This window comes from Capricornis sumatraensis, chromosome 9 (assembly GCF_032405125.1).
Source record: "Capricornis sumatraensis isolate serow.1 chromosome 9, serow.2, whole genome shotgun sequence".
NCBI classification, from domain to species: Eukaryota; Metazoa; Chordata; class Mammalia; order Artiodactyla; family Bovidae; genus Capricornis; species Capricornis sumatraensis.
In genome coordinates, this window is record NC_091077.1 from 73,175,634 (window position 1) to 73,203,274 (window position 27,641).

Sequence of the window (27,641 nt, forward strand, 5' to 3'; positions counted from 1 at the left end):
TAGCCCTTAGTGGGTATCTCTTAAGACATCTCAAAAATGCCTCATAAAAGAGAGTAACTGTGTATCTAAGGTTCTGACATCAGATTTTAATGTACCAGTCAAGTGGTATCTCCATTTCACCTCCTCCCCTCGTTAAAAAGCAGCTATAGGGTGCATACCTGTTTATGTCTTTGCACATGTGTATGTGCGTGTGTGGGAATGTTTCTGTGTTAGGGAAAAGTGAGGGGAAAGGTATACCAAGAAAACTCTGACATGTCATTTAGTCTTCCCCTTCCTTTTTCAGATTCTTATCCTGAAGGAAATCTTTTTGGTATAGCAGAAATGTTTTAAATTGCAGTGTTTAGAGTTTTGAGTTAAGTTGAATTTTACCTGTAAGAACTGGTAAATCCTTCTTCATCTGTTAGCTACAGTGACAGGGAAAACAGTGAGCTATGCCTGGGATTTCGTGTGGAAGAAAGGAGGAATCTGCAGAGACCTGAAATGAGTTTTTGTGAGAAAGCCTATCTATGAACTTATGTCTTAGATAGACAGAGTTTGTTGTTCCAGGAGACTCTGAAGGGGTCTACAAAGCAGTCAGATATATATTTATGAAAAATCAGGGAGCACTGGTAAAGGGCTTATTATACTGTGTTCTAGTGAGAAGGGTAGAAAATTAAGTCACTGAACTATAATCTCCTCAAGGGCAAGAAATACATTTAATCCAGCTAGGTTTAAATGATGCCTAGATTGAGGCTTGTAGCTATTAAATGCTAAAAAATTTTAGTGAGTGTTGTTGAATAATAAAAAAACACATAATAATTATAATGAATATTCAATATGGATCAGAAATTATATACATTGTTTATATATATTTATTTAATCCACACAGCTCTATGAGTTTAGTATTGTTTGCTCAAATGAAAATGAGACAATTGTAAAATGTAAAAAATCTTTATCAGTTGTGACATAGGCATATGATAAAATAGCTGATAAAATGTAAAACAAAATTTCTGATAAAACTTAAATATTACAATGGATTAATTTGTCTTGCTGAAACCTCTGGTTTTTTGACAAAGACAATAGAAATTTTTACATACTTTCTGTAAGTTGAAAGAAGCCATGTTTTCTTTTAAGTATTAACTTGAGGTGCTGAAATTATTTTCCTCAATAAAATATTATATTTTCTATTTTTTTACATTTTTTTTCTTCTGATGTAAACTGTGCCAAATAAATTTTAATGGCTACAATAATTTTATTGATATTTATGTTTTATAATTAAATTTTTAAATAAAGGAAATCAATTGCTTAAGAACTCATTCACCTTTTAACTGAATCCCCCAAAAAGGAAATGAGAATTCTAAGAATGCCATAAATTACCACTATACTCATTTGCTGTCATTTTCATTTGTCCTTTATTTGCTTTAAAGTCCTCTTTTATTGGGTACGTGAAGGGATTCTGAAGCCAATAGGGGAAACTGATACTATGGTTCCAGGCTTATCTGTCACACTAGTCCCATCCAGTAATAGTCACATTAAATGACACCCTTGTGACTCAAAGTCTGAAAAAAGTCCCTGGAAGCATCTCATTAGCACTGAGAGACATTATCCTGGGAAAGTCTTTTACTGTCTCATGATTGCCTAGGCCATCTGAAAAGCATTACACGATAATTCACAGTGTTGATCAAGTTCTTACATCACATGGCATACTGAGTCAATGTTGAGAATGCCTTTGTTTTACAGGCCTTAGCTTTGACACACACACAGAACACACACACACATGTGTGTGTATATATAAATCTCCTGGGGCTTCTAAAGAATGATCAAATTGGCATTCATATATTTTTGCTGCGAATGTAAACTGACACACTGTTTCCAGAGGATACATTCTAAGACTCAACTTTTAGATTTGAACAAATAGTCAAAGAGTCTATATTATATTGCCACCCTGTTTATTTAACTTATATTCAGAGTATATCATGAGAAATGCTGGGCTGGATGAAGCACAAGCTGGAATCAAGGTTGCTGGGAGAAATATCAATAACCTCAGATATGCAGATGACAACACCTTTATGGCAGAAAGCAAAGAAGAACTAAAGAGCCTCTTGATGAAAGTGAAAGAGGAGAGTGAAAACATTGGCTTAAAACTCAACATTCAGAAAAATAAGATCATGGCCTCTGGTCTCATCATTTCATGGGAAATAGATGGGGAAACAGTGACAGACTTTATTTTCTTGGGCTCCAAAATCACTGCATATGGTGATTGCAGCCATGAAATAAAAAGGTGCTTGCTCCTTGGAAGAAAAGCTATGATCAAACTAGACAGCATATTAAAAAGTAGAGACATTACTTTGCCAACAAAGTCCATCTAGTCAAAGCTATGGTTTTTCTAGTAGTCATGTATGGATGTGAAAGTTGGACTATAAAGAAAGCTGAGTGCTGAATAATTGATGCTTTTTGAACTGTGATGTTGGAGAAGACTTGAGAGTCCCTTGGACTGCCAGGGGATCCAACCAGTCCCTCCTGAGTGAAATCAGTCCTGAATATTCATTGGAAGGACTGATGCTGAAGCTGAAATTCCAATACTTTGGCCACCTAATATGAAGAACTAACTCATTGGAAAAGACCCTGATGCTGGGAAAGATTGAAGGCAGGAGGAGAAGGGGACAACAGAGGATGAGATGGTTGGATGGCATCATGCACCTAATGGACATGAGTTTGAGTAAGCTCCAGGAGTTGGTGATGGACATGGAGGCCTGGTGTGCTGCAGTCCATGGGGTTGCAAAGAGTCAGACACGACTGAGTGGCCAAACTGACCTGAGGCCCTCCCCTCTTCTACATGCTGGGGATAGAGAATTGGATCTTCACAACAAATACAGTGTTGTGAAGAACTGATGTACTTACATGATGTCAGGGGTATTATAAGAGGGTGAAGGTGGAAGTGAAGATGCTCTTTGAGGCCCAGCCTTCAGAATTGACACATTTTATGCATCCCAATGGACAAAGCAAATCCTAAAGTCAGCACAAATTCAAAGCAGGAGAAATAGACTCTGACAGACTCATCTAATATCACCAACAGTAAGGTACTTTAACTCTCCCATTAGATATAATGAGACTAAGGTCAAGATGACTGAGTGAAACTTATTTTTTCAGTTTATTTTAATGTGCAACAATATGGACATTGACCCTATTGTGTCATGCTATAACTAAAAAAGCTAGCTTATTTGAAGAAGTTGTAGATGTTTCCTCCCACCTCATTCCCAAGGAGATCTTATTCAAATTATAGGTCATTGAATACTTAGAACTGAAAAGATCCTCATATATCACCTGTATCCCCAATCAGTTGATTGACAAGACAGTAAGATCTACAGAAATGAAGTAATTTCCCTAAAGTCACAAAGGTAATGACAGAACTGAAATTTTTGACTCCAGACTCTCTGATCTTTGTATTACACCATGTTTCCTCTAAAATTTTATTGTAGCTTGTGATTAAGGAAATGAATTAGTAACTATGTTTTATTACCACCAGTCATACCAGTCATACCTTTTGGAAAACTGTGTGCAACCATGCTAAAGAGTTCAGTTGCTTAAACTGCAGACTGTCCGGCTTTAAAATCTGCTCTGCTATAGACTATAGTGGACACTATTGCTTATCTTGGACAAGTAGTTTAGTCTCTCTAAACTTTAAACTTCCCATGTGCAAAAATTTCAAAATAATATGGCTTGCCTTCTGTTTTATTTTTTTTTAAGATGATCAAATAAAGCCTATCATTCTCAGTACTTTGGCTGTCACAGATCATGCTTATTGATAAAGGTAATATTTATTTTAACAATTTTACCAATGTGAAATTAATACACAGAGAAATGATCAGATCTTGAGTATGCTTTTATGAATTTTACTAGTGTATGAGCCTGGGTGATAACTTTCCTAATCAAGAATATTTCCTTTACCCCAGAAATTTCTCTTGTGATTCAACCATTATAAGCAACCTCTATTCTGATTTTAATCACATGGTTTTCTTTTGCTTGCCTGGAAGATCACATAAATGGCACCATACAATGCATACTGTGGTTTGCCTAGCTTCTTTTAACGTAATAGCTTTGAGATTCAAGCATGTTGTCACATGTATGTATATGTGTGTATATATATATATATTATGTATTTATATGTATATATGCTTATGAAAATGAATTATTCATAAGATTACTCCTCAATCAGGTTTTTTTCCTTTTTTAATATATACCCTTAAATCTGATTATCCATTTTTCTATTAATGATACTCAGATTACTTCAAATATGAATAAATCTACACAATTCTTTGTATAAATACAGAGATTTTTGGAATATGCATACATTTATTTTTCCTTGATAAATATCTTGAAGTAAAATGACTTGTTCATGTGGTAAGTGACGGTTTAACATTGAAATAAAATGTCATAATCCTTTGCAAATACAATTACCATTTTACATTGTTACTAGGCAATATGAGCTTTCGTTGTTTGATGCCCTCAAAAATTTAATATTGTCACTTCTCCTAATTTTAGCCATTATAGTCCACAAGAAAAGATATCATTGTGGTTTCATTTTGAGTTTTCTTAATGAATGCTGTTGATGAGAGCTTTTTCATGTTCTTATTAGATACATACAACTTTTTTCAGTCTGTTTGAGGACTTTGACCTTTTTTATTAGGTTGCTTGAATTTTCATTATTAAAATGAAGAATTTCTTCATGTATCCTGTATACAAATCCTTTATTATTTATAATGCAAACATTTTCTGCCTGTATGTGACTTGCCTTTTCATTTTTTAGTGGTCTTTGTATGAACAGATATTTTTTATTTTTATTAAGACCAATTTATCAGTCATATTTTATGTTTTCTACTTTATGCCTGCTCTAAGAAATTTTTGTCTATCCCAAAGTTATAAACATATTCTCTTTTCTTCTTAAAATTATTCATTTTAGCTTTGGCATCATAAGAGATAAAATAAAGGGCAAATGTTATTTTCAACATTATGCTATTTAAAAATAATCTAATCATTTGTTTCAGCATCATTATTTTAAATCATTAATCTTCCTCCTTTGAAATGCTTCACCTTTACTGAAAATCAAATGAATATACATAGAACTCTTTGTTCTTTTTTCTAGCTTTTAAAGTCAGAAGCTTACATTATTGTTTCCAACCTTTCCTTTTTCTATGTATTTTATAGTTATAAGCTTTCCTCTAAGGCTTGCTTTAACTCCACAAAACAAGTTTTGATATGTTGTATTTTCATTTTCATTTGTTTTGAAACATTTACAACTTTTCCTGTGGTTTCTTCTTTGATCTATGTATCACTTACAAGTATTACTTTCAAAGTTTTTGAAATGTTTCTACATAGAGTATTGATTTCTAATGAATTCTATTGTAGTTAGAGAATATGTAGGCTTCCAAAAATTTGATACTTATTGAGGCATATATTATGAACAGTTGAAAATGATGTACCTTTTTTACTTCACTCTTCAATGGTTGGGTATTGTATTCTATGAATGTCAAGTCAGAGGACTTTTAATATCTCCAACTATGATTGTGAGCTTTATCTATTTCTTCTGTTCTGTCAGTTTTTGCTCCTATTTATTCTGAAGCTCTTTTATTGGGTGTGGAAAATTTTATAATTCTTATGCCGTCTTGATGAGTTGATCTTTTTGTCATTGTAAAGAACACCTCTTTATCTCTTGTAATACTGCTTGTGGTTATGTTGGTATTCTGCCACAATTTTCCTATCTGCATTCTGTTTGTCTTTTCCCCCTGTTTGGTATTTTCTGCCTTCTTTTGTATTTATGAGGGTATTTTCTCTCTTTTTTTAGTATTTTCTGAATGATTTTTAGCTATAGCTTTTAATATTACTTTTAGTGGTGCTTTAAAGATTACCATATTCACCTCTGTCTTATCAAACTCTACGTATAATTGCCATATTTTTTCTTGAAATAACCAAGCAATTATAAAATATGATTTTATTTACCCCCAACTCTGGGATATTTTGTGCAATTGTTGACATGTATTTTATACATATATATGTTTTATAAACTCCAAGATGCACTGTTAAAATTTTTGTATTAAAAAGTCAGGTGCTTTTTAAAAGAACAAATAAATACATTTTATGTACATATATTTATTTATACATATAATGTATACAATACTATATGATGTATATATAGTTTCTTCATATGTTGACAATTTTCAGGGTTCTTCATTTGTCACAGATCTGGGTTCCCATCTGGCATCACTGTCCTCAGCCTGAAGAATTTACCTTAGCATTATTTTTATCTCATCTTTGCTGGTGACAAATTCTCTCAGCCTTCATTTATTTGAAAAGGTCTTTTTCCCCTCTTACTTTTCTGACAGATCTATCTACTGGATATTTGATTCTATGTATAGTTTATTTTCAGCACATGAAATGTATCATGTTTCCTGACCTCAATTGTGTTGATCCGTTTTTGCTTTATTTTAGGTTTTTTTGCCTTGTTGCTCTTTCCCTTCAAAAACAGGTATCTAAACAAAGTTTGTATGTGGATCTGGAGTCTAACCTTTCTGTTGTTACTTTGTTTCTCTGATTTCTCCCTTAATTTGAGCTGCTCTAATAGTTAATTAAGGTTGTTGCCTTCTGCTGATGTTAATCATCCTATATCTCTGAAACTGTTTCCTAGAATGAAACTTTCCATGCTAAAACCAAAGAAAGTGGAAAGTGAAAGTGAAGTCTCTCAGTCGTGTTCTACTCTTTGCAACACTGTAGACTGTAGCCTACCAGGCTATTCCATCTATGGGATTCTTCAGGCAAGAATACTAGAGTGGGTTGCCGAATACTGGAGTGGGTTGCCATTTCCTTCTCCAGGGGATCTTCCCGATTCAGGGATCGAACGTGGGTCTCCCATATTGCAGGCAGACGCTTTAACCTCTGAGCCACCAGGGAAGCCTCCAGCAAATGAGGAAAATTTTATCATCTTTTGAGTGCCCTCAGGGAAACCCTAGACCTCATCCAATCCAGTTTCCTCATTTTATGGTCAAATCTTCATCACTTTTTGCCCATTTTTGGAAACTTTCTAGGACTTTACATAGTTTTTATTTAATGATTTCTCCACAAGTTATAAATGTTATCTGCTTAATGGTGGGCCTACTTCATCATTAGCAACTAGAATCTAAGTAATTTATTTTAATTCTCCAAGTGATAGGAGATTTGACATTGACAACCAAATTGATCCAGCTTTAGACTTCATAGTTCACTTCTGGGTATAGTAATGACAATCAGTTCAATTCAGTCACTCAGTTATGTCCGACTCTCTGCAACCCCATAAATTGCAGCACACCAGGCCTACCTGTCCATCACAACTCCCGGAGTTCACCCAAACTTATGTCCATTAAGTTGGTGATGCCATCCAGCCATCTCATCCTCTGTCATCCCCTTCTCCTCCTGCCCCCAATCCCTCCCAGCATCAGAGTCTTTTCCAATGAGTCAACTCTTCGCATGAGGTGGCCAAAGTACTGGAGTTTCAGCTTTAGCATCAGTCCTTCCAAAGAAATCCCAGGGCTGATCTCCTTTAGAATGGACTGGTTGGATCTCCTTGCAGTCCAAGGGACTCTCAAGAGTCTTCTCCAACACCACAGATCAAAAGCATCAATTCTTTGGTGCTCAGCCTTCTTCACAGTCCAACTCTCACATCCATACATGACCACTGGAAAAACCATAGCCTTGACTAGATGGACCTTTGTTTGCAAAGTAATGTCTCTGCTTTTGAATATACTATCTAGGTTGGTCATAACTTTCGTATCAAGGAGTAAGCATCTTTTAATTTCATGGCTGCAATCACCATCTGCCGTGATTTTGGAGCCCCCAAAATAAAGTCTGACACTGTTTCCACTGTTTCCCCATCTATTTCCCATGAAGCGATGGGACCAGATGCCATGATCTTAGTTTTCTGAATTTTGAGACTTAAGCCAACTTTTTACTCTCCTCTTTCACTTTCATCAAGAGGCTTTTTAGTTCCTTTTCACTTTCTGCATAAGTTTGGTGTCATTACATATCTGAGGTTATTGATATTTCTCCCAGCAATCTTGATTGCAGCTTGTGCTTCTTCCAGCCCAGCGTTTCTCTGTGACAATAGTAATAGTAATAATAATAACACAATATCAAATTAAAATAATCTTCATTCAGATAAAATTAGTCTACCAAACAATTCTCCAATATATTGACAATGGCTTGTTTCAATAAGAAGATGCAGGTGGTAGTTTTTTCTTTCTACTTTTTAATAATTTCAAAATTTTAGTGTGGGTTGTGGCTCAGTTGGTAAAGAGTCTGCCTGCAATGTGGGAGACCTGGGTTTGATCCCTGGGTCAGGAAGATTCCCCTGGAGAAGGAAATGGCAACCCACTCCAGTATGTTTGCCTGGAAAATCCCATGGATGGAGGAGCCTTGTGGGCAACAGTCCATGGGGTAGCAGAGTCTGACATGACTGAGGGACTTCACTTTCACTTTTCATATAGCAATATGTATATTGTTTGCAGTGAAAATATGAACATATTTATCAAATTATGATTGTTTAAATATGCATCAATTGAAGAAGGAAATGGCAGCCCACTCCAGTGTTCTTGCCTGGAGAATCCCAGGGATGGTGGAGCCTGGTAGGCGGCCGTCTATGGGGTCGCACAGAGTAGGACACGACTGAAGTGACTTAGCAGCAGCAGCAAATATGCATCAAACATAAATTTAAAAATGGACAAGAATAAAAGGTGATTATACTCATAACTAGAAGGCGATTACAAAAAATTATTAGATGAAATCTCTTACAAATACCAGTGAATATGTATGTGGTTAAATCTTAGAAAATATATTAAGATACTATTTTTTTTTCAAATAGCAGCCACCAGATAGGAAAGATCCACCAAGGCAAACTGCAACTTGCAAGCCACAAATAGCATAGTTAAAATTGTACCCAGACATTTTAATAGTATAATTTCCTCTATAGATTTCTCTTAATATGCTGGCATGTGTTCCATTATTGAAATAACTTATAATTTACAGGGATCATTATGATACCAGTAAGGAATCAAATCTGAGTTATGACTTTGTGAATGTGATAGCATTCATTCTCACTGCTTAGCTATGCTTGTCACTAAATTCAAAGAAAAAAAATAACTTACATTGGAAAACTGGAAATGTTCTGTTTGGTAGAAGACAGAATTGGCACATCAGTTTTTATTTGCAGCTTAATGGTCTGTATATCATTTCAGTTTGGCCTCCTGTGTATTTGAAAAATTAGGATATTTCTTATAATTGTATTCCTCTTTCCTCTGGCAACTGACTGGAACAGAACAGTGGCAACGCCATTCAGATGGGGTACAAGCCCTCCAGTGTGCATGGTTTCCACTACTATCCTGATTCAGAGCTAGCTCTTCCTTTTCTTTTTTCACTTCTCTCACTTGCTTGGTTTTTGTAGGAATGTGAACATGTAAGCTTTGGCCTACAAAAATATGATAGAATGTCTTAACTGAAAATAAATACACAGCTATTAACAATGTAGACTTGTTTTCTAAAATAAGAAAAAAAAAAAGGATAAATATAAGGAGGGCCAAAATTCCTCACAGTGCAGTAAGGAATAAGAAAATTGCAAAGGAAGACATTTTCATTTTTTTCTGTCTCTAATTTAATCACCACCAAAAAAAAAAAAAAAAAAGTTGACTACTACATGTGAATGCTGTTGTTGTTTTAATTGGATTTTGTTCAAATGCCATAAATAACTGTCTAAATTCTGAAGGCATGCAGGTTTCCAGGCATGTCTGTTAGGCGTCAGAATATGATGCCTCAGTCTAAAGGAAGCCAACAGTTTTTCTCTCTACTGTCATTAAGTGTATTTTATGTTTGCAGATGAAGTGTGCATCTACTCATCACATGTTGTATCCCTATGCATCCTGGACTCTTTACTCAAGTTCCTTACCTGGAAGACTTTCTTGTAGAAGAGGCACTGGTTTTGGACTGACTCCCTGCTGTGTTCCAGGAAGGGGTCTGATTGATCCTCTTCACTTGGAATTTTTCATGAACATCTTTGCTATGGTCTCAGTGTTGCACCACTCAGTGTTGAAACACTCCTCCACTTGCTTCTCCATGATGAGAGAATGGGGTTTCCTCTGCAGTGGATGAACTAAGTTGACATAAAAGGATATCTCCCATGTATCAGTATCCATGGTAACATTCTAGACAAGAAAGAAGCATGCTAACATCACTCTTCCACTCCAGAAATTTTCAGAATTATCACCAAGCAAAACAACAAAAGTCCCCGCACAGTAAATAGAATTCCCTTTATATTGTTACTGTCACCTTGACCTTCCCCTTTATCCACCATCCTTTCAAGAAGCAGGCCCCTATTCTGTGGTCTATAGTCTTTCAGTCAGTTCAGTTCAGTCGCTCAGTCGTGTCCGACTGTTTGTGACCCCATGAATCGCAGCACGCCAGGCCTCCCTGTCCATCACCAGCTCCCGGAGTTCACTCAGACTTGCGTCCATCAAGTCAGTGATGCCATCCAGCCATCTCATCCTCAGTCGTCCCCTTCTTCTCCTGCCCCCAATCCCTCCCAGCATCAAAGTCTTTTCCAATGAGTCAACTCTTCGCATGAGGTGGCCAAAGTTCTGGAGTTTCAGCTTTAGCATCATTCCTTCCAAAGAAATCCCAGGGTTGATCTCCTTCAGAATGGACTGGTTGGATCTCTTTGCAGTCCAAGGGACTCTCAAGAGTCTTCTCCAACACCACAGTTCAAAAGCATCAATTCTTTGGTGCTCAGCCTTCTTCACAGTCCAACTCTCACACCCATACATGACCACAGGAAAAACCATAGCCTTGACTAGACAGACCTTAGTCAGCAAAGTAATGTCTCTGCTTTTGAATATGCTATCTAGGTTGGTCATAACTTTTCTTCCAAGGAGTAAGCATCTTTTAATTTCATGGCTGCAATCACCATCTGCAGTGATTTTGGAGCCCCCAAAAATACAGTCTGACACTGTTTCCCCATCTATTTCCCACGGAGTGATGGGACTGGATGCCATGATCTTGGTTGTCTGAATGTTTAGGCAGCTATTTTCATGCATTTATATTTATATTATTTAATATCCAAGTAGTTTGTATGTTTACACTTTCACTAGGGATGGAGAGCAGAAGGAGGAGGAGTGAATACTGAGGAGCATAGATTTTTCTTGTTTTGTAATTCTATCAATGTTTTCTTTCTTCATTCAAGTTAAAAATTCACTGAATCTGTTTTCTTAATGGATGGTTTACAGAGAAACAACCACTCCTCCCGCAACACCTGCTCCCCCTTCCCCTACGATGTAACCATGATTTCTAATGTTGCGTGACTTTAAATAAGGATTCTTGGCAGATTTGAAGAGACACCTTCTGTCACTGGTGATATAGTATACAAATTGCTAAAGCATCTCTTGTCCCCAGGAAAGCCTCTCTTTGCATGCATGTGTGTGCACCAAAGAGTTAAACAGTGCTGGCAAGACACCACGCATGTGTTAATTCCTTCTGCAGCAGCACGCATCGCTTCCACTTTGACCTCATAGTTAATCTGCGTGATGGTTAATCACGCAGAGACTCGAGTATTTCTTTTAAACACATACACACACCCCCAACACACATACATACTTGCTGCCCTCTAAAAGAAAAAGCAAAGCAAAGCAAGCAAGCAAACCTAAAACGATGGACCTGGGAGAATATGCGTGAATGGTGGTGGTGGGTGGGGGGACATGAATATGTGTAAGAGTGTGCCCGCGTTTCTCATTCTCTTATTTGTCTCCTATGCCTCTCTCCCTGTACCCTCCCCCTGCCTCAATTATATTATTCCCCTAGACTTGAAAGCTGCTCCCTGAGCTGATGCTTTGATGGTATCTGCAAGCGTTTGTGCTGATGTTATTTCTGCCCCCTGAATATTAATTCCTGAAGCTGGTAGCAATACAGCTCCCCAGTGACGGACCTACTAGAGGCAGGTGGGGGGAGCTACCATCAGATCATAAGCATAATAATAATACAAAGGGGAGGGATTCTTCTGCAACCTAGAGGCTAAAGGCAGGGGAGGAAAAAAAAAAAAAAAAACGATGAGTTTGACAAATATATGGAGCACAGGAAGCTCAGTCTACTCGACTCCTGTATTTTCACAGAAAATGACGGTGTGGATTCTGCTCCTGCTATCGCTCTACCCGGGGTAAGATATGCCCTTTTCGGCGTCGTTTTGTTTCAGAGAGGTGGGGGAAGGGGTGGGGACAGAGGAACTAGGGAGACCACCCAGATTTAAAAGACTCTTCTGGGATTTGGGGCTTTGTTATTTAGAAGAATGTGAATATGTGGGGCAGGAAAAGGAGGGAGAGAAAAGGAAGGTCACTTTCGTTTATTTATTTATTTAATGGGTTTTATTTCTTTCTTTTAGAATGGTAACGCTAACGCCATAAAGACTTTGCGTTTGGGGAGCAGCATTTTGATAGTACTGCAATCTGATGTCTAGGTGGGCTGTGCTGATACATGCTGGCATTTGAGGCCATGTTGGAGGCGTTTGGGTGGGGGTCTGGAAGAGAAAACTACAAATGGGGTCCTGGCGTACACCCGGCAGATGTGTTTGTCTGTCTGTGTGTGTGTTGGGGGATGGGTTCTGCTCCTGTGACCAAAGTATCTCTTGTTTTTGCACCTGAGCGTTCTTAAGATCAGTGAGCCAGGTTTTCTATCCAGCCCCATTGACCTGGCAGCAGACTCCCTGGTCGGGTAACATGGTTCAGCACCAGGGACAGCAGTCCTGTCAGGGCCAAAGGAAAAGAAGCTTGTCTAATCCCATAAGACAACTTTATATTTACACAGGACATTGTCATAGTAAAGACAGGATGCTGATGGAGCAAAGGAGCACTACTGATGTATGGGGACCCTGCTTTGATTATCCTTTCCCCCTCCTTGAGATAGGAGGGGCACTGTTGGGCATGGGGTGGAGAGTGTAATTAATGTATGGAGGGATATAGGTCTGGAAAAGAGTTGGCTTTGCTGCAGTGTTGAAAAATATGCTGAGCCAGGTAAATGTGATGCCAAATTGGGAAGTTAGGCATTAATGTCTTAAAGCCTTATTGCACTGAATGGAAAAGATGGGAAAGGATTGTGTTGTGAAGTGTTTTGCACCTAATTTTTTTTTAACTTCATTGCACCAAAGATATCAAGGAAATATCCCTTCACATATAGTTCATCATTTATCCACCCACAAAAACAACCCCCCTGACTCAACACACACCATCAGAATTTTCAACCCGATCCAAAGGCAGGTTAGAGGTCTATTGTACTTATATTAGTTGCACTCTTCTTTACTGTCACTTTGAGACAAAACTCTACAAATACCACCCCTAACCCTTACTCAAAAACAGAAAAGAAGAAAAACTAGCTATAGAAGAAACCAAGCCATTGCCTAAGGTTTTCCTGGGAGTTGACACTGTTATGTAGTAGTTGTAATAAAGGGAGATAAAAGAGATGAAGGTTAAAATATTTTTTTATTTTATTGGAAAGCTAACTTTGCTGATGCTGCATTTTCTGAAGTAGATAATGAGAGGGAAAGATTTCAGTAAAAAGGAGACCCAAGCAAAACAAGGAGTAAAAGTCTCTCTTTGGAGTTTCCAAGTAGACAGAGGGGCCTGCTTAATCTACCAGTACTTTTCATACCTTCCTGCATTACTATAAAAATTGAATGCATTTTCTTTAAGAGTATCAGATTAAGTAGCTTTCTCAGAAGAGGGCCTTTTACTGAAAATAGTTTATGTGTTATGCATTTTAGTGGCATACTGGAAAAACAATGTTTTTAATAAAAAATTATACACATTTTACTATTTAATGTAGTATGTAGCCTTTAATTTGTTTCAGAAATTAGGGAATTTATAGTTACTTGTTGATAGTAGGAACATGAGAATGATGTTTTTCTATTTATGAAACCTGTGGATTAAAATACACTTTCCTTCCCACACACTTATATTCATTTTAGTAAGCAACTTTATACTTAAATAGATGAGTACATTTTTATGTATTTTATCTCCAAGGGACTTATTTTAACCAAAAACGTGCAATTTTATTATTTGTAAGAGTATCAAATTTAAGATGTCTTCTTATAGGAACAGTCCTACCTTTTCTCAGTAATGACAGAGAATGGAGTCATTGTAGCTTGGTGCAGAGAATGTGATCAGAGTTTCAGTTTGTTGCAATCCCATAAAAAGGGGAAAAAAGCCATTTGAATCGCTGAATAGAACTGGATGAAAATAGTAGCTCTGATCTTTGAAGCTGATTCTGAAGAAGGACAGCAAGTGACTAGAAAAATGTGAGTTTCTAGGAGAAATTCAAAAAAGGCTTTTTGGGTAAACAGTGGTAGTAGAATCAGAAATTTGAAGGAATATTTAAAAAAAATTAATGACTTTTTATTTACATAACTTTAAAGAATAAATTTCCCTCATTAAAAATGACTAAATTAATTAGATTGTGTCTCTACAAAAGTAAAACAAGGGGGAATATGAATCATTGGCATGAGGATGTTTATTGCTAAAATCTCTTATGTGGGGGATAATTAATTTCTGAAACCCCAAACTATCTAAACTGTCACATATCTTTTATACAATGCTATCATATGAATCATCTGGGAAACTTTCTAAACTTGTATGATTCTTGAACCAAACAAGCTTGTTGTTTCCTATCTTTCCAAATTTTCCACTTGGCCTTATTAAAAAAGAAAAATCAAAATCACTTCCTCAGCATATTTACTTGCTTAGTTATAGATATAACATTTCTAGTAGTGTCTACCCTGAGACAAACATCTATCTGGGGGGGAAAAAAAAAAAAAACGAGAGAGAGAGATTTATCACTCAGTATTTCCCAGGATGCAGCTGCCTACTACCTTCTAGACAAAACATCTGGACGGTAGGTAGAAATTTAAAAATCAGCTTTTAATTTAGTTACATAAATGCATCTGATACCTTAGACTCAGTTTAGAATAATCTCCTCTAGATAATTGAATTACAAACTATTTAGTGATAGAGGCCTCTGTTCTATACATTTTAAAATTTGCATCATATCAACAAGGATTTCTTTTCAAACTGGAAGAATGTAAGACTGAGTTTAGAGATTTTATCTTTGTTGTGAATATTATTTTGCTAGGACCGTGACTAGAATAACTTCCTAGTAATTCCAAGAGAGACTTTCTACAATTTAAGTACAAATAGGCTTTACCAGGGCTTCCCTGATAGTTCAGTTGGTAAAGAATCCACCTGCAATGCAGGAGACCCTGGTTCGATCCCTGGGTTGGGAGGATCCCCTGGAGAAGGGAATGGCTACCCATTCCAGTATTCTGGCCTGGAGAACACTACTGAGTGACTTTCATAGGCTTTACTGAAATGACATAATTCTTGTTGAAGAGAAGCAGAATTTACCAACCCAAAATATGCCTCTTCAGCATAAGGATTATTTTAGGCTTATTATTTTTAACAAACAGCAGATACAGGTGTGAAGCTTAAAACTGAGTGGAAGTTACCTTTTGTAAGAGGCATTCAAATAACAGAAATCTCCATTTGTATGAGTATCTCCATCCCCTGTACCAGAAAGAAGAGTGTGGCTAAATAGCTAGAAACTTACCAATGGTGAAGGCAGAGACTTGAATCTGCATAACAGCTATCCCCTTGTTGACAGTGCTTTACTCAATAAGTGCCCTTAACTGGCTCCCTTGCTCACAACATCTTTTGTCTTTAACCAGACACTGTATGTAAGGAGGTGGCTTGGGCCATTTGAAGGACTTAGCTTTCCTGGGTATCTCCTATGTATACAGAAAGTATACATGTTATTACATTTCTGTTTACTTTTTTTTTTCTTTTCTCTTGTGAATCTTATTAACGCAATGATGTCTCAACCAAGAATCTACAAGTGTAGAAGGAAAATTATTTTCCTCTCCTACATGACTGTCCAAGATCAAAGACCTAGGAAGACTGGGAAAAACTGTAGAGTTAGTGCATTTCAGGAACTGTTTGACCATCACAGGTGTCCAAACAATTTAAGTGCTTAAAGATACAGGATTTCAGTAGTGGTGGGCACATTTCTTATTCAGGCAATTATGAAAGAAAGAATTCATCCTCCTGCTACTGGTTATAAGAAGTCCATGTGGGTTATAAAAGACTTATGTAACTTCTTCAAAGTCAGAAACCAAATAGTTACAATGTAACATCAATCTCAGATTTTCCAATCTACTTCTGTCATGTGTATACATACACTGAACCAGATTTTACATATAAATATTAATATATGGATTTTAATGAACATACATAAAGTTATACAATCTATTTCAATGTATAAAATATATTTATTTTATATCATGTATATATATATATATATATATACACCCACACACACACACATACCCACAAAATTTTACTAACATTTGTTAAGTAGTTTTTGTCAACCACATTTGACTTGGAAACCAAGATTATAGAGACATTAGACTTGCTTAAAAGCAACAAATAATTAGAAGTAACAAAATAATGATTAAGTATGTGGATAGAAATAGAGATTTATAATGATAAATGTGTACATTTATATACACTTCACGCCATCCTGGGGTTCATTCCTGTGTCGCTTGGTGGGAGTTTTCCGGGAACCAGGTGTGGCTCTCACTCCAGTTTCCCGCCACCCTCCTCCTCCCCACCCCAGCACTGCTAGTAGCAGTGAGTTGAGGTGAGTTCCACGCATGACCTGCCAACTGCTTTGATGCAACTGGAGCTTTCTCCTTTCTGTGGCTGCCAGCATTCACCACCTACTTATCATCTCATCACTTTGCCCCAGACCCCTTCTCCTGAAGCAGGATTTCAGAAGGCCTGTCACCTCCCTGCCTTGTCTCTTGGGCCATAGCCACTCTGACCTTGATGCGTCCTTTGCTAAATATGACTTTTCTGTATAAATAAAAGGTGATTTGGCATGTTCTCTCAAAAAATATTTTAGAATTATATGTTCATACATGATAATGGTAACTGGTTACATTTTATATCTGTCACTATTTTCCAAATTTTGTTTTCTGTTTTGTTTTTTTCTTCTGATTTTTTCCATCAGGTTCATTTGCTCAGTACTGCTTACTTATAAGTGTAGTTAACTGATCAATTTTAATTGTTATAATTATCTGATTCTACCATCACACAGTAGAAGCTAGTATGGATGTACATTCTATTAGCCCACTAAATAACTTTAAAGATTGAATTTACCTAGTAGTGTGGCTCGAGGTCCTCAGTCTGCATCAGTCACTCCATTTTAAATTTATCTTGTACTTTTGATTGAAAGCTCTAAAAGATAGAAATAATCCAGTATTCAGTTATTTTATTAGTTTAATGACATATTAAATGATATTATCTAATGCCTGGGAAAAATGTTTAGAAAGTGTATTTTCTTAATTGTTATGTGTAACTAAAGCATAGTTTAACCTGCAATTCAGTCATTACCCAAAAAGTTAACCTCTCCTTGTCATCCCATTTTCAAAAAAAACCTTTATCTTCTATTGAGAAAATTTATAGGATGACTTGTTGAATGTTGTCTCATAGTTTTCCTACAAAAATTCTATATTGAGGCAACCATACTGAATATGAAAGTAGAAAAAAATGTTGCTGCTTCAATATCTGGATATCTTTATCTTCAGTGTGTAGATATTTAAAGTTAGCAGTTTTAATCCCCTCAATCATACAAGCAACAGCTTGATTAACTTCTTTGGTATATGAAAACTTAAAGTGCTTTTTTCATTTCTAGAGGAAAACAAATTACACTTTCCAGATATTGGGGCTTTTTTTTCCTGAGACTGTTGGTGTGCATACTTTTTCTCCTTCTATATCTTTGTAAGTTAGATGAGGAAAAGAATATTTTACTTTTCTGACTTTTAAAAACAAGACATAGAATAGTTCTGAAAATAGTCCAACTCTTCCTGAATTTTGATGGTAGAGTAGGGGTTAAGATTTCCCCAGTCATATATTTCTAGTGCAATACACCACACCATTCACCTATAGTCTTCCTTTTTCTCTGTAAAAATAAGAAAAATACTTGGATTTTTTGAGATGTAAAGGACCTCTCCAGTTTGCTTTACTGGGAAGGTTATTCGCTATTCATTTCTTCTGTATTCTAGAGAATATGTATCTTTTAAAAGGAAAAAAACAAACAAAAAAAGCACTTTTAAGTTACAGATTAGTGATTTAGGGTAAAAATAAAATTTAACTCCAAATCACATTAATCCCTACAGTGTAAAATAAGAGGGCAAATATGGTAATAATTCTATATTATTATGAAATCATTATGTAACTCTCAAGATAAAGTGCTATGTAAATGCTAAATAAGTAGTCCTGATATTACATTCTCTACTTATTTATAAATAAAACCATATGAATACCAAATAACATAATAGTGGAGAAAACAAAAGGTGCTTTTTAAGCCAAGGTCCTTGAAATAATTGAAACCCTGCCATGAACACAAGTATCGTAGTAGAACCAAAGTCTATGTAGTGAGACAGATAAATAACAAGTTCTATAATTTATTTAGGCACATTTAAACTAAATGGCCAAAACAAACTGAATATAACTTGTCAATATAACCTTGGTAGAAAGAAATAAATGCCCTATTTGTGTTCTTTTGTGCAGGTTAACAGTCCCTTTTTATAAATTGCTTTTGAAAACACATTTGAGATACAGTAAGTAAGGGAAAAACTCAAGATATAAACTATAGAAGTGACTAGTATTTCAGCTAGTTCTATGCTAGTAACTGGGTATATAACTATGGGGTAGCAAAAGCCATAATTCTGTCCTCATGGAGTTTGCAGTCTCTTGGGGTGGCAGGCAATGATCAAAGTTTTGCTAAGTTTTACCTTAGGTAAATACTACACAGCAAAGTCATATGGTGCTAAGAGACTATGACAGTTTTCTAACTGGTGAAAGCATAGGACCGAGAAATTAAGTTAGATCTACAAACTAGCTAAAACTGATCTACAATCATCTCATTTGTTGGTTTTACTATCTCAACATCCTTTTCTTTGTTATAATAGTTACTGCTGTGTGTTTTTTTTTTTTTTTTTTTAACGTCAGTTGAAGAGGTTTTTTTTTCACTTAAAAATGAGTGGTATTTTTTGGAAGAAAAGTGGTGAAAAATTTTTAATGTTCTAAAAACAATTTAATTTTTTACTATTTAAAAGTTATGTAGTAGACTAGAACTATGTTAAGGATAATTAAATAATGTACTATATCATATGTGACATTATTTTAACACAAACTAATTTTACCAATCAATGGCCAGTTGAAAGGCTTATGCTCTGCTCATCCCCATCCAGTAAATAGGTCTTCAAGTTACAGATGCGTAAAAGTAGATTTATTATCCTACTACTGCCTCCAGCTGAGGCATCTTCCCTGATTCTTTGTCAATCCAATATAGTCAACTACGTCAAATGGGGAAAAGCAGACACATACACACAGCCATCTTAAATATAAATACCTGTTGAGCATCAATTAAATTCAGAGTTGTATACAATATGATAAAAAACAGTGAGAGTTTTGAAGATTTTAAAATCATGTGCAAAATGAACTGTGTATGACCTTTAAAAATATGTATAGAAGGAGACTGTGGGGCATGCAGGATTTCAGTTTTCAGACCAGGAATTGAACTTGGGCCATGGCAGTGAAAGCCGAGAATCCTATTTACTAGGCCACTGGGGAACTCCCTCAGTTACTTTTCAATAATAATAAACTATAATCTTTGAGCAAGAGAATAGATGCTAGGAATTATGTTAATAAATTATCAATTTTTAAAATCTATTTTACCTATTTTATTCTAGTATCTCCTCCCTTCATCTAAGTCTTAGAATAACCAAATATTTATTTAGTTTCTTTAAATAATCATCATTCTAAAAGCCTGGTGTCCTATACTTATGAATTTACACACAAATCTGCAACTTTGGATAATGCCTTTTTTAATCTTATCAAAAATATATTATATAAGAGAAATTGAGTAAATACATATTCTTCTTAAATGATTCCAAATGGAAGAATAAGGCCTTTTAAATTTGAGGTGGTAGTGATAGTTGGTGGTAATAATTTGAGATAGTAATCATATATTTGTTATTCTTAATGAAAAACTATTTTTCAATAATAGTTCTTAGAAGGAAAATTTAAAGTGATGATTTTAAAGTCAATAGCAATATCTTGATAATTCCAGGTAAAAATTATTATTTAACCAAATTATCTCCCTTTAACTTTGTTAATGAACACCTACATTCTTTATTTTAAAATTAGTTCTTAATAATTTTCAGAAAAAACTTCCAAATTTTAAAAAAGTGTACATTTGAAATTGATTATTCTTCATTAACTTCATCAACAAATATTAAATTACTTAAATTACTTAAATAATTACTTTATAAGCTTCATAAGAATTGATGCTTTTGAACTGTGGTGTTGGAAAAGACTCTTGAGGGTGCCTTGGACTGCAGGGAGATCCAACCAGTCCATTCTGAAGGAGATCAGCCCTGGGATTTCTTCGGAAGGAATGATGCTAAAGCTGAAGCTCAGTACTTTGGCCACCTCATGAGAAGAGTTGACTCATTGGAAAAGACTCTGATGCTGGGAGGGATTGGGGGCAGGAGGAGAAGGGGACGACCGAGGACGAGATGGCTGGATGGCATCACGGACTCGATGGACGTGAGTCTGAGTGAACTCCGGGAGTTGGTGATGGACAGGGAGGCCTGGTGTGCTGCGATTCATGGGGTCGCAAAGAGTTGGACACGACTGAGCAACTGGACTGGACTGAACTGAACTGAACTGAAGCTTCATAAACCCATTATTTCATTAGTCAAATTATAATAAATTAGAAAAATTTAGACAGTTTTAGCTTATTTCTACATCAAGGTAATTTTTATTTTAATTTTTCAGTCAGTTCAGTCGCTCAGTCATGTCTGACTCTTTGCGACCCCATGAATCGCAGCACGCCAGGCCTCCCTGTCCATCACCAACTCCCGGAGTTCACTCAGACTCACATCCAACGAGTCCGTGATGTCATCCAGCCATCTCATCCTGGGTCGTCCCCTTCTCCTCCTGCCCCCAATCCCTCCCAGCATCAGAGTCTTTTCCAATGAGTCAACTCTTTGCATGAGATGGCCAAAGTACTGTAGTTTCAGCTTTAGCATCATTCCTTTCAAAGAAATCCCAGGGTTAATCTCCTTCAGACTGGACTGGTTGGATCTCCTTGCAGTCCAAGGGACTCTCAAGAGTCTCCTCCAACACCACAGTTCAAAAGCATCAATTCTTCGCCTCTCAGCCTTCTTCACAGTCCAACTCTCACATCCATACATGACCACAGGAAAAACCATAGCCTTGACTAGACGGAACTTAGTTGGCAAAGTAATGTCTCAGCTTTTGAGTATACTATCTAGGTTGGTCATAACTTTTCTTCCAGGGAGTAAGGGTCTTTTAATTTCATGGCTGCAGTCTCCATCTGCAGCAATTTTGGAGCCCCCAAAAATAAAGTCTGACACTGTTTCCACTGTTTCCCCATCTATTTCCCATGAAATGATGGGACCAGATGCCATGATCTTAGTTTTCTGAATGTTGAGCTTCAAGCCAACTTTTTCACTCTCCTCTTTCACTTTCATCAAGAGGCTTTTTAGCTCCTCTTCGCTTTCTGCCATAAGGGTGGTGTCATCTGCATATCTGAGGTTATTGATATTTCTCCCAGCAATCTTGATTCCAGCTTGTGTTTCTTCCAGCCCAGCATTTCTCATGATGTACTCTGCATATAAGTTAAATAAGCAGGGTGACAACATACAGCCTTGATGTATTCCTTTTCCTATTTGGAACCAGTCTGTTGTTCCATGTCCAGTTCTAAGTGTTGCTTCCTGACCTGCATACAGGTTTCTCAAGAGGCAGGTCAGGTGGTCTGGTATTCCCATCTCTTGAAGAATTTTCCACAGTTTATTGTGATCCACACAGTCAAAGGCTTTGGCATAGTCAATAAAGCAGAAATAGATGTTTTTCTGGAACTCTCTTGCTTTTTCCATGATCCAGCAGATGTTGGCAATTTGATCTCCGGTTCCTCTGACTTTTCTAAAACCAGCTTGAACGTCAGGGACTTCACGGGTCACGTATTGCTGAAGTGTGGCTTGGAGAATTTTGAGCACTACTTTACTAGCATGTGAGATGAGTGCAACTGTGTGGTAGTTTGAGCATTCTTTGGCATTGCCTTTCTTTAGAACTGGAATGAAAACTGACGTTTTCCAGTCCTGTGGCCACTGCTGAGTTTTCCAAACTTGCTGGCATATTGAGTGCAGCACTTTCACAGCATCATCTTTCAGGATTTGAAACAGCTCAACTGGAATTCCATCTCCTACACTAGCTTTGTTCGTAGTGATGCTTTCTAAGGCCCACTTGACTTCACATTCCAAGACGTCTGGCGCTAGATTTTAATTTTTATAACAAATTTTTATTTTGTATTAGAATATCATTTATTACCAATGCCATGTTAGTTTCAAGTGTGCAGCAAAATGATTCAGTTATACTTATACAAGTGTCTATACTTTCTCAGGAGATGGCAACGGCAACCCATTCCAGTACTCTTGCCTGGAAAATCCCATGGGCAGTGGAGCCTGGTAGGCTGCAGTCCTTGGGGTTCCAAAGAGCAGACACGACTGAGAGACTTCACTTTCACTTTTCACTTTCATGCATTAGAGAAGCAAATGATAATCCACTCCAGTGTTCTTGCCTGGAGAATCCCAGGGACGAGGGAGCCTGGTGGGCTGCCATCTATGGGGTCACACAGAGTCGGACATGATTGACATGACTAGCAGCAGCAGCATACTTTCTCAATTCTTTTCCCATTTAGGTTATTACAGAATATTTAGCAGAGTTCCTTGTGCTATATACTGTAGGTCCTTGTTGGTTATCTATTTTAAATACAGCAGTATGTACATGTCAATCCCAAAGTCCCTATCTATCACCTCCTTGACCTTTCCCACCCTGGTAACTGTAAATTCATTTTCTACTTCTGGAATCTGTTTCTGGTGTGTAAATAAGTTTATTAGCATCAGATTCTGCATATAAGGGCTTCCCTGATAGCTCAGTTGGTAAAGAATTCACCTGCAATGCAGGAGACCCCGGTTCAATTCCTGGGTTGGGAAGATCTGCTGGAGAAAGGATAGGCTACCCACTCCAGTACTCTTGGGCTTTCCTTGTGGCTTAGCTGGTAAAGAATCTTCCTGCAATGTGGGAGATCTGGGTTCGATCCCTAGGTTGGGAAGATCCCCTGGAGAAGGGAAAGGTTACCCACTCCAGTATTCTGGCCTGGAGAATTCCAAGGACTGTAGAGTCCATGGGGTCACAATGAGTCAGACATGACTCAGTGACTTTCACTTTCACTTTCTTTCTGCATATAAGCAATTTCATATGATATTTATCCTTCTGTGTCTGTTACTTCACTTAGGATGATAATCTCTAGGTCCATCCATGTTTCTGTAAATAGCGTTATTTCATTCTTTATAATATCTGAGTAATACTCAATTGTATATATGTCCCACCTCATCTTTACCCATTCATCTGTCAATGAACATTTTGGTGCTTCCAGGTCTTTGCTATTGTAAACAGTGAGGCAGGGAACACCGGGGTGCATGCATCCTTTAAAATCAAGTTTTTCTTCATATACATGTCTAGGAGTGGGATTGCTAGTCATATGGTAGTTTTATTTTTAATTTTTTAAGGAACCTCCATACTGTTTTCCGTAGTGGCTGAACCAATTTACATTCCCATCAACGGTGTAGAATGGTTCCCTTTTCTCCACACGCTCCCCAGCATTTATTGTTAGACTTTTTGATGATGGCCATTCTGACTGGTGTGAAGTGGTACCTCATTATAGTTTTGATTTGCATTTCTCTAGTAATTAGCAATGTTGAGCATCTTTTCACTTGCCTCTTGGCCATCTGTATGTCTTCTTTGGAGAAATGTCTATTTAGGTTTTCTGCCTATATTTTAATTGGATTGTTTGTTTTTTGATATTGAGCTGCATGAACTGTTTGTAAATTTTGGAGATTAATCCCTTGTCTGTTTCATCCTTTGCAAATATTTTCTCCCATTCCATGGGTTGTCTTTTTGTTTGGCTTATGGTTTCTTTTGCTATGCAAAAGCTTTTGAGTTTAATTAGGTCCCATTTGTTTTGTTTTGTTTTTTCCTTCATTACTCTAGGAGATAGATTGAAAAAGATATTGCTGCAGTTTATGTCAGAATGTTCTGCCTATGTTTTCCTATAAGAGTTTTATAGTGTCCAGCCTTACATTCAGATCTTTAATCCATGTTGAGTTTATTTTTGTTTATGGTATGATTTGTAAACTAAATTATCTCAGGGAAGTCCCTGAACCCTCTAACCACCATTTGCTTTATACCTGTAAGATATTTAATTGATATTCATATATTGTGATAGGTGATGTTCACCCCTAATAACAGGGAGAGTGAATGGTAACAGAAATACAGTCATGTTTAGATGTTATAAGTTTAAACATCTTTCACTGTATGCCTTCTATTATGAAATGATGCTTAAAATATGGTTGAATTTCTCTGTAACTGATTTATCGAACATGCTGGAATTACATAGCTATGGTCTAGAAACTATCTTTCTTTTTAAACATCATCTGTTGAATCTACCCCTCCCCCATTCAATACCACATCTGGACAATATATATCTAATGTCAAAATTTTCCATTCATTTTAGAGTTTGTAATCTCATTTTCAGGTATTAAATTCATCTAAATTGATCCTTCAATCTCTCACTCACTTTAATTTTTTCTTTTTTATTTTTCTGTTCTCTCATCAGGCCTGACTTAGATTTCTGCAGCCCACCTATTACATCATGTTCTAAAGGCTCCGCCTCTTTTTATTATGCTGCTTTTGGCTTTTTTCAAGATTAGGGTCGAGGTAGGAAGGACGGTTACATTTGCAGAAAGATCTTACTGTACTTTCTGGGTGAAAGAGGCCTACGTGCTGAGTCATTCTTTCATGGGGGAGTTGGATGGGTTCTGTGAAGCTAACCCTCTTCCTCCTTCCTCCCCCTGGGAACCTTGAGAATTGCACTATTCCCTGACATGGGTCATGCTGTAGGGACTTGATGTTTCAGGACAGTCCTTCACTCCACTCCAAAAATACATCCACTCTGACTTTCTACTAGCATTTTCTTACTAGAGTTGCATTATAAACTCTAAATAAACAGTCTTTTCAAGATGATTCCACCATGACTATTTTTCTGGCATCTATTTAGCTCAGGAAGAATGAATGAATGGAAAACAGACTCTGAAAAATTACTTGTCAGCTTCTGAAAGTAATGATGTTTTTCTGACTCAGATTCACTATAGGGATTGTTCAAACCAGCCTATCTTCTTTAGACTTTTAGAGACCACAGGCCAAATTTTGCTAAGAATTCTCTGTCTGCCCTGTGCTGAAACCTCATTAAGAAGTTAATAATGCAAGTTTTCTGTTTTGAGTAGAGACAGCAGTTATCTCTTAGTCTTCGCTAAATGGTAGACATCTATGAGTTGAGTTGCTTGACTTTGCTTTTCACTTGCCTTGAGGGAGAGGTGGAACATATGTCACTGTGAGGACGGAATATGAAACTGCTGCAGCTCTTTCTGCACTTAGGCCAACAACCTTATTCCATAAGAACTGCTCTCTCATTGAATCTTTTAACTTCCATTATATGGTCCCAAACTGGGTAAAAGAAAAAGAATGCAGGACTGGTTTTGGCTTTCTCTAGCAAGTTCTGCCTCTTCTTGGGAATCCATCACATTTGTGTTAAATGAGAGCATAACATTTCTCATTTTTTCTCAGTTCTGTTATGATGACATTTTTTTTTTAGTATTTAAGAAAGTATATTTAGTATTATGTTCCCTGTTTGATTCATTTCTTCCTGATATCCACTACTTTATTCACCTTCTTCACATCTTTGGTCAAGTATTGCCTTCTCAGTGCCTACACTGACCATTCAGGGCACTATTGCAAATGTCCCTCAAGCCTGTATTCAGAACTCCAGTTCTCTTCTGTGTTTCACCTTTCCTTATTATTTACAGTCTTCAGTACTTAGAAAATTTCTGTATATGACACCTACTGATTTATTGTTTTAATTTTTTACTTTCTATCTCACTCAGCTAGAATCCAGGATGGACGAGAACAGAGATGCTGTTTCATCATCTGCTATACTCCAGACTGTTAGAGAAGTGCCTTGCTTCTGATAAATGTTCAGTAATTACTGTTTCATGGGGTTGCAAAGAGTCAGACACAACTGAGCGACTGAACTGGAACTGGAAAAGTGAAAGTGAAGTCGCTCATTCGTGTCCAACTCTTTGCAGCCTCTGTGGCCTGTAGCCCTCCAGGCTCCTCCATCCATGGGATTCTCCAGGCAAGAGTACTGAAGTGGGGTGCCATTTCCTTCTCCAAGGGATCTTCCCGACCCAGGGATCGAACCTGAGTCTCCTTCATTGGAGGCAGACGCTTTAACCTCTGAGCCACCAGGGAACTGGAATCACTGTTTAATTAAGTAATAATAATGGCATTTCCCTTTCCCTGAAATTTATCTTCTTAAAAAAAAATCTTTTCATCTTTTCCATAGCACCTAAGTCCAGCATACATGGCTGGTGACCAAAACAAAAAAGCAAGTGCTACAGTATAGTGCATAAGCGATTGACCTACACTTCCCTAGTATTCACATTTCTACCCTTGACATTCACTACTTGATGACCATTAGTAAACTTACTTCACTTCACTCATCCTTAGTCTCTTTGTATAAAAACAAAGAAGATAATAATTCCTCTTATTTTGATTAGTAATTGACATAATACATTGAACATGACACATAGTAAGCATCTCTTATATGTTGTTGTTATTGTTTCTACTACTACAGGGTCATTATTTATTTCCTGGGATATCCCAAGAGGCACCAGTAGCCTCTCCACCCCTATTAAATTTTGAACTTGGGGAAAGTACAGGAGAGGGGTTTTTTGATAAAAATTCTGTAATTCTCTATTCCCTTGTCTTAATTTGTATAAGATGAGAAAATTGGATAAAGCTCCCTAAGTTTCTGGGATGACAATATTGTTCATTCATTTTAGATCAATATTATATATAATAAAATGTCTATTATGCATGGACCAAGTCCCAATAGCAATGAAATATGTGCTGAGACATGGGCCTTCTTCCTGAAGACAGTTTCTTTAACTATATGCAAAGAAGAGAGAGCTGATATTTTTCTATTCAAGTTTTTGACTGATTCCTCATTTTTTTGTGTGTCCCTTATGGATCTGATAACAGAGTGAACTTCACCTCCATCTGTCACCTAGGTTACTGCATCAGCCATCTAATGTACCTTTCTGATGCCAGTTTTGCTGCCTTCTGATTCATTCCCCATACAGCAGAGAAACTTTTTTCCTAACAATTATTTTCCTAAATACAGATGTAATTTAGATTCAATGAACTGTTAAGAATTTAAGTGTAGAGTTAAATTTTCTCATATGTATGCACCAGGAAAACCACCACCCATGTGTATATAGCCACACATGTATTAGTTTTCAATATAATGAATGTAAAAAAGAATCAAGCTCTCAAGCACTGTGTTAA

At 36.8% G+C, this 27,641-nt stretch overlaps 1 protein-coding gene across 3 annotated transcripts in view; it reads left to right on the plus strand.

Annotated features, from left to right (window-relative positions):
• The first annotated feature begins 12,092 nt into the window (after positions 1 to 12,092).
• The window catches only part of GABRG2 (gamma-aminobutyric acid type A receptor subunit gamma2), a 132,546-nt gene continuing 116,997 nt past the window's right edge, over positions 12,093 to 27,641 (plus strand). For all 3 annotated transcript variants that reach the window (XM_068979552.1, XM_068979554.1, XM_068979553.1), the window contains exon 1: positions 12,093 to 12,199. In XM_068979552.1, the coding sequence (XP_068835653.1) occupies positions 12,093 to 12,199 (107 nt within the window). The remainder of the gene's footprint in view (positions 12,200 to 27,641) is intronic.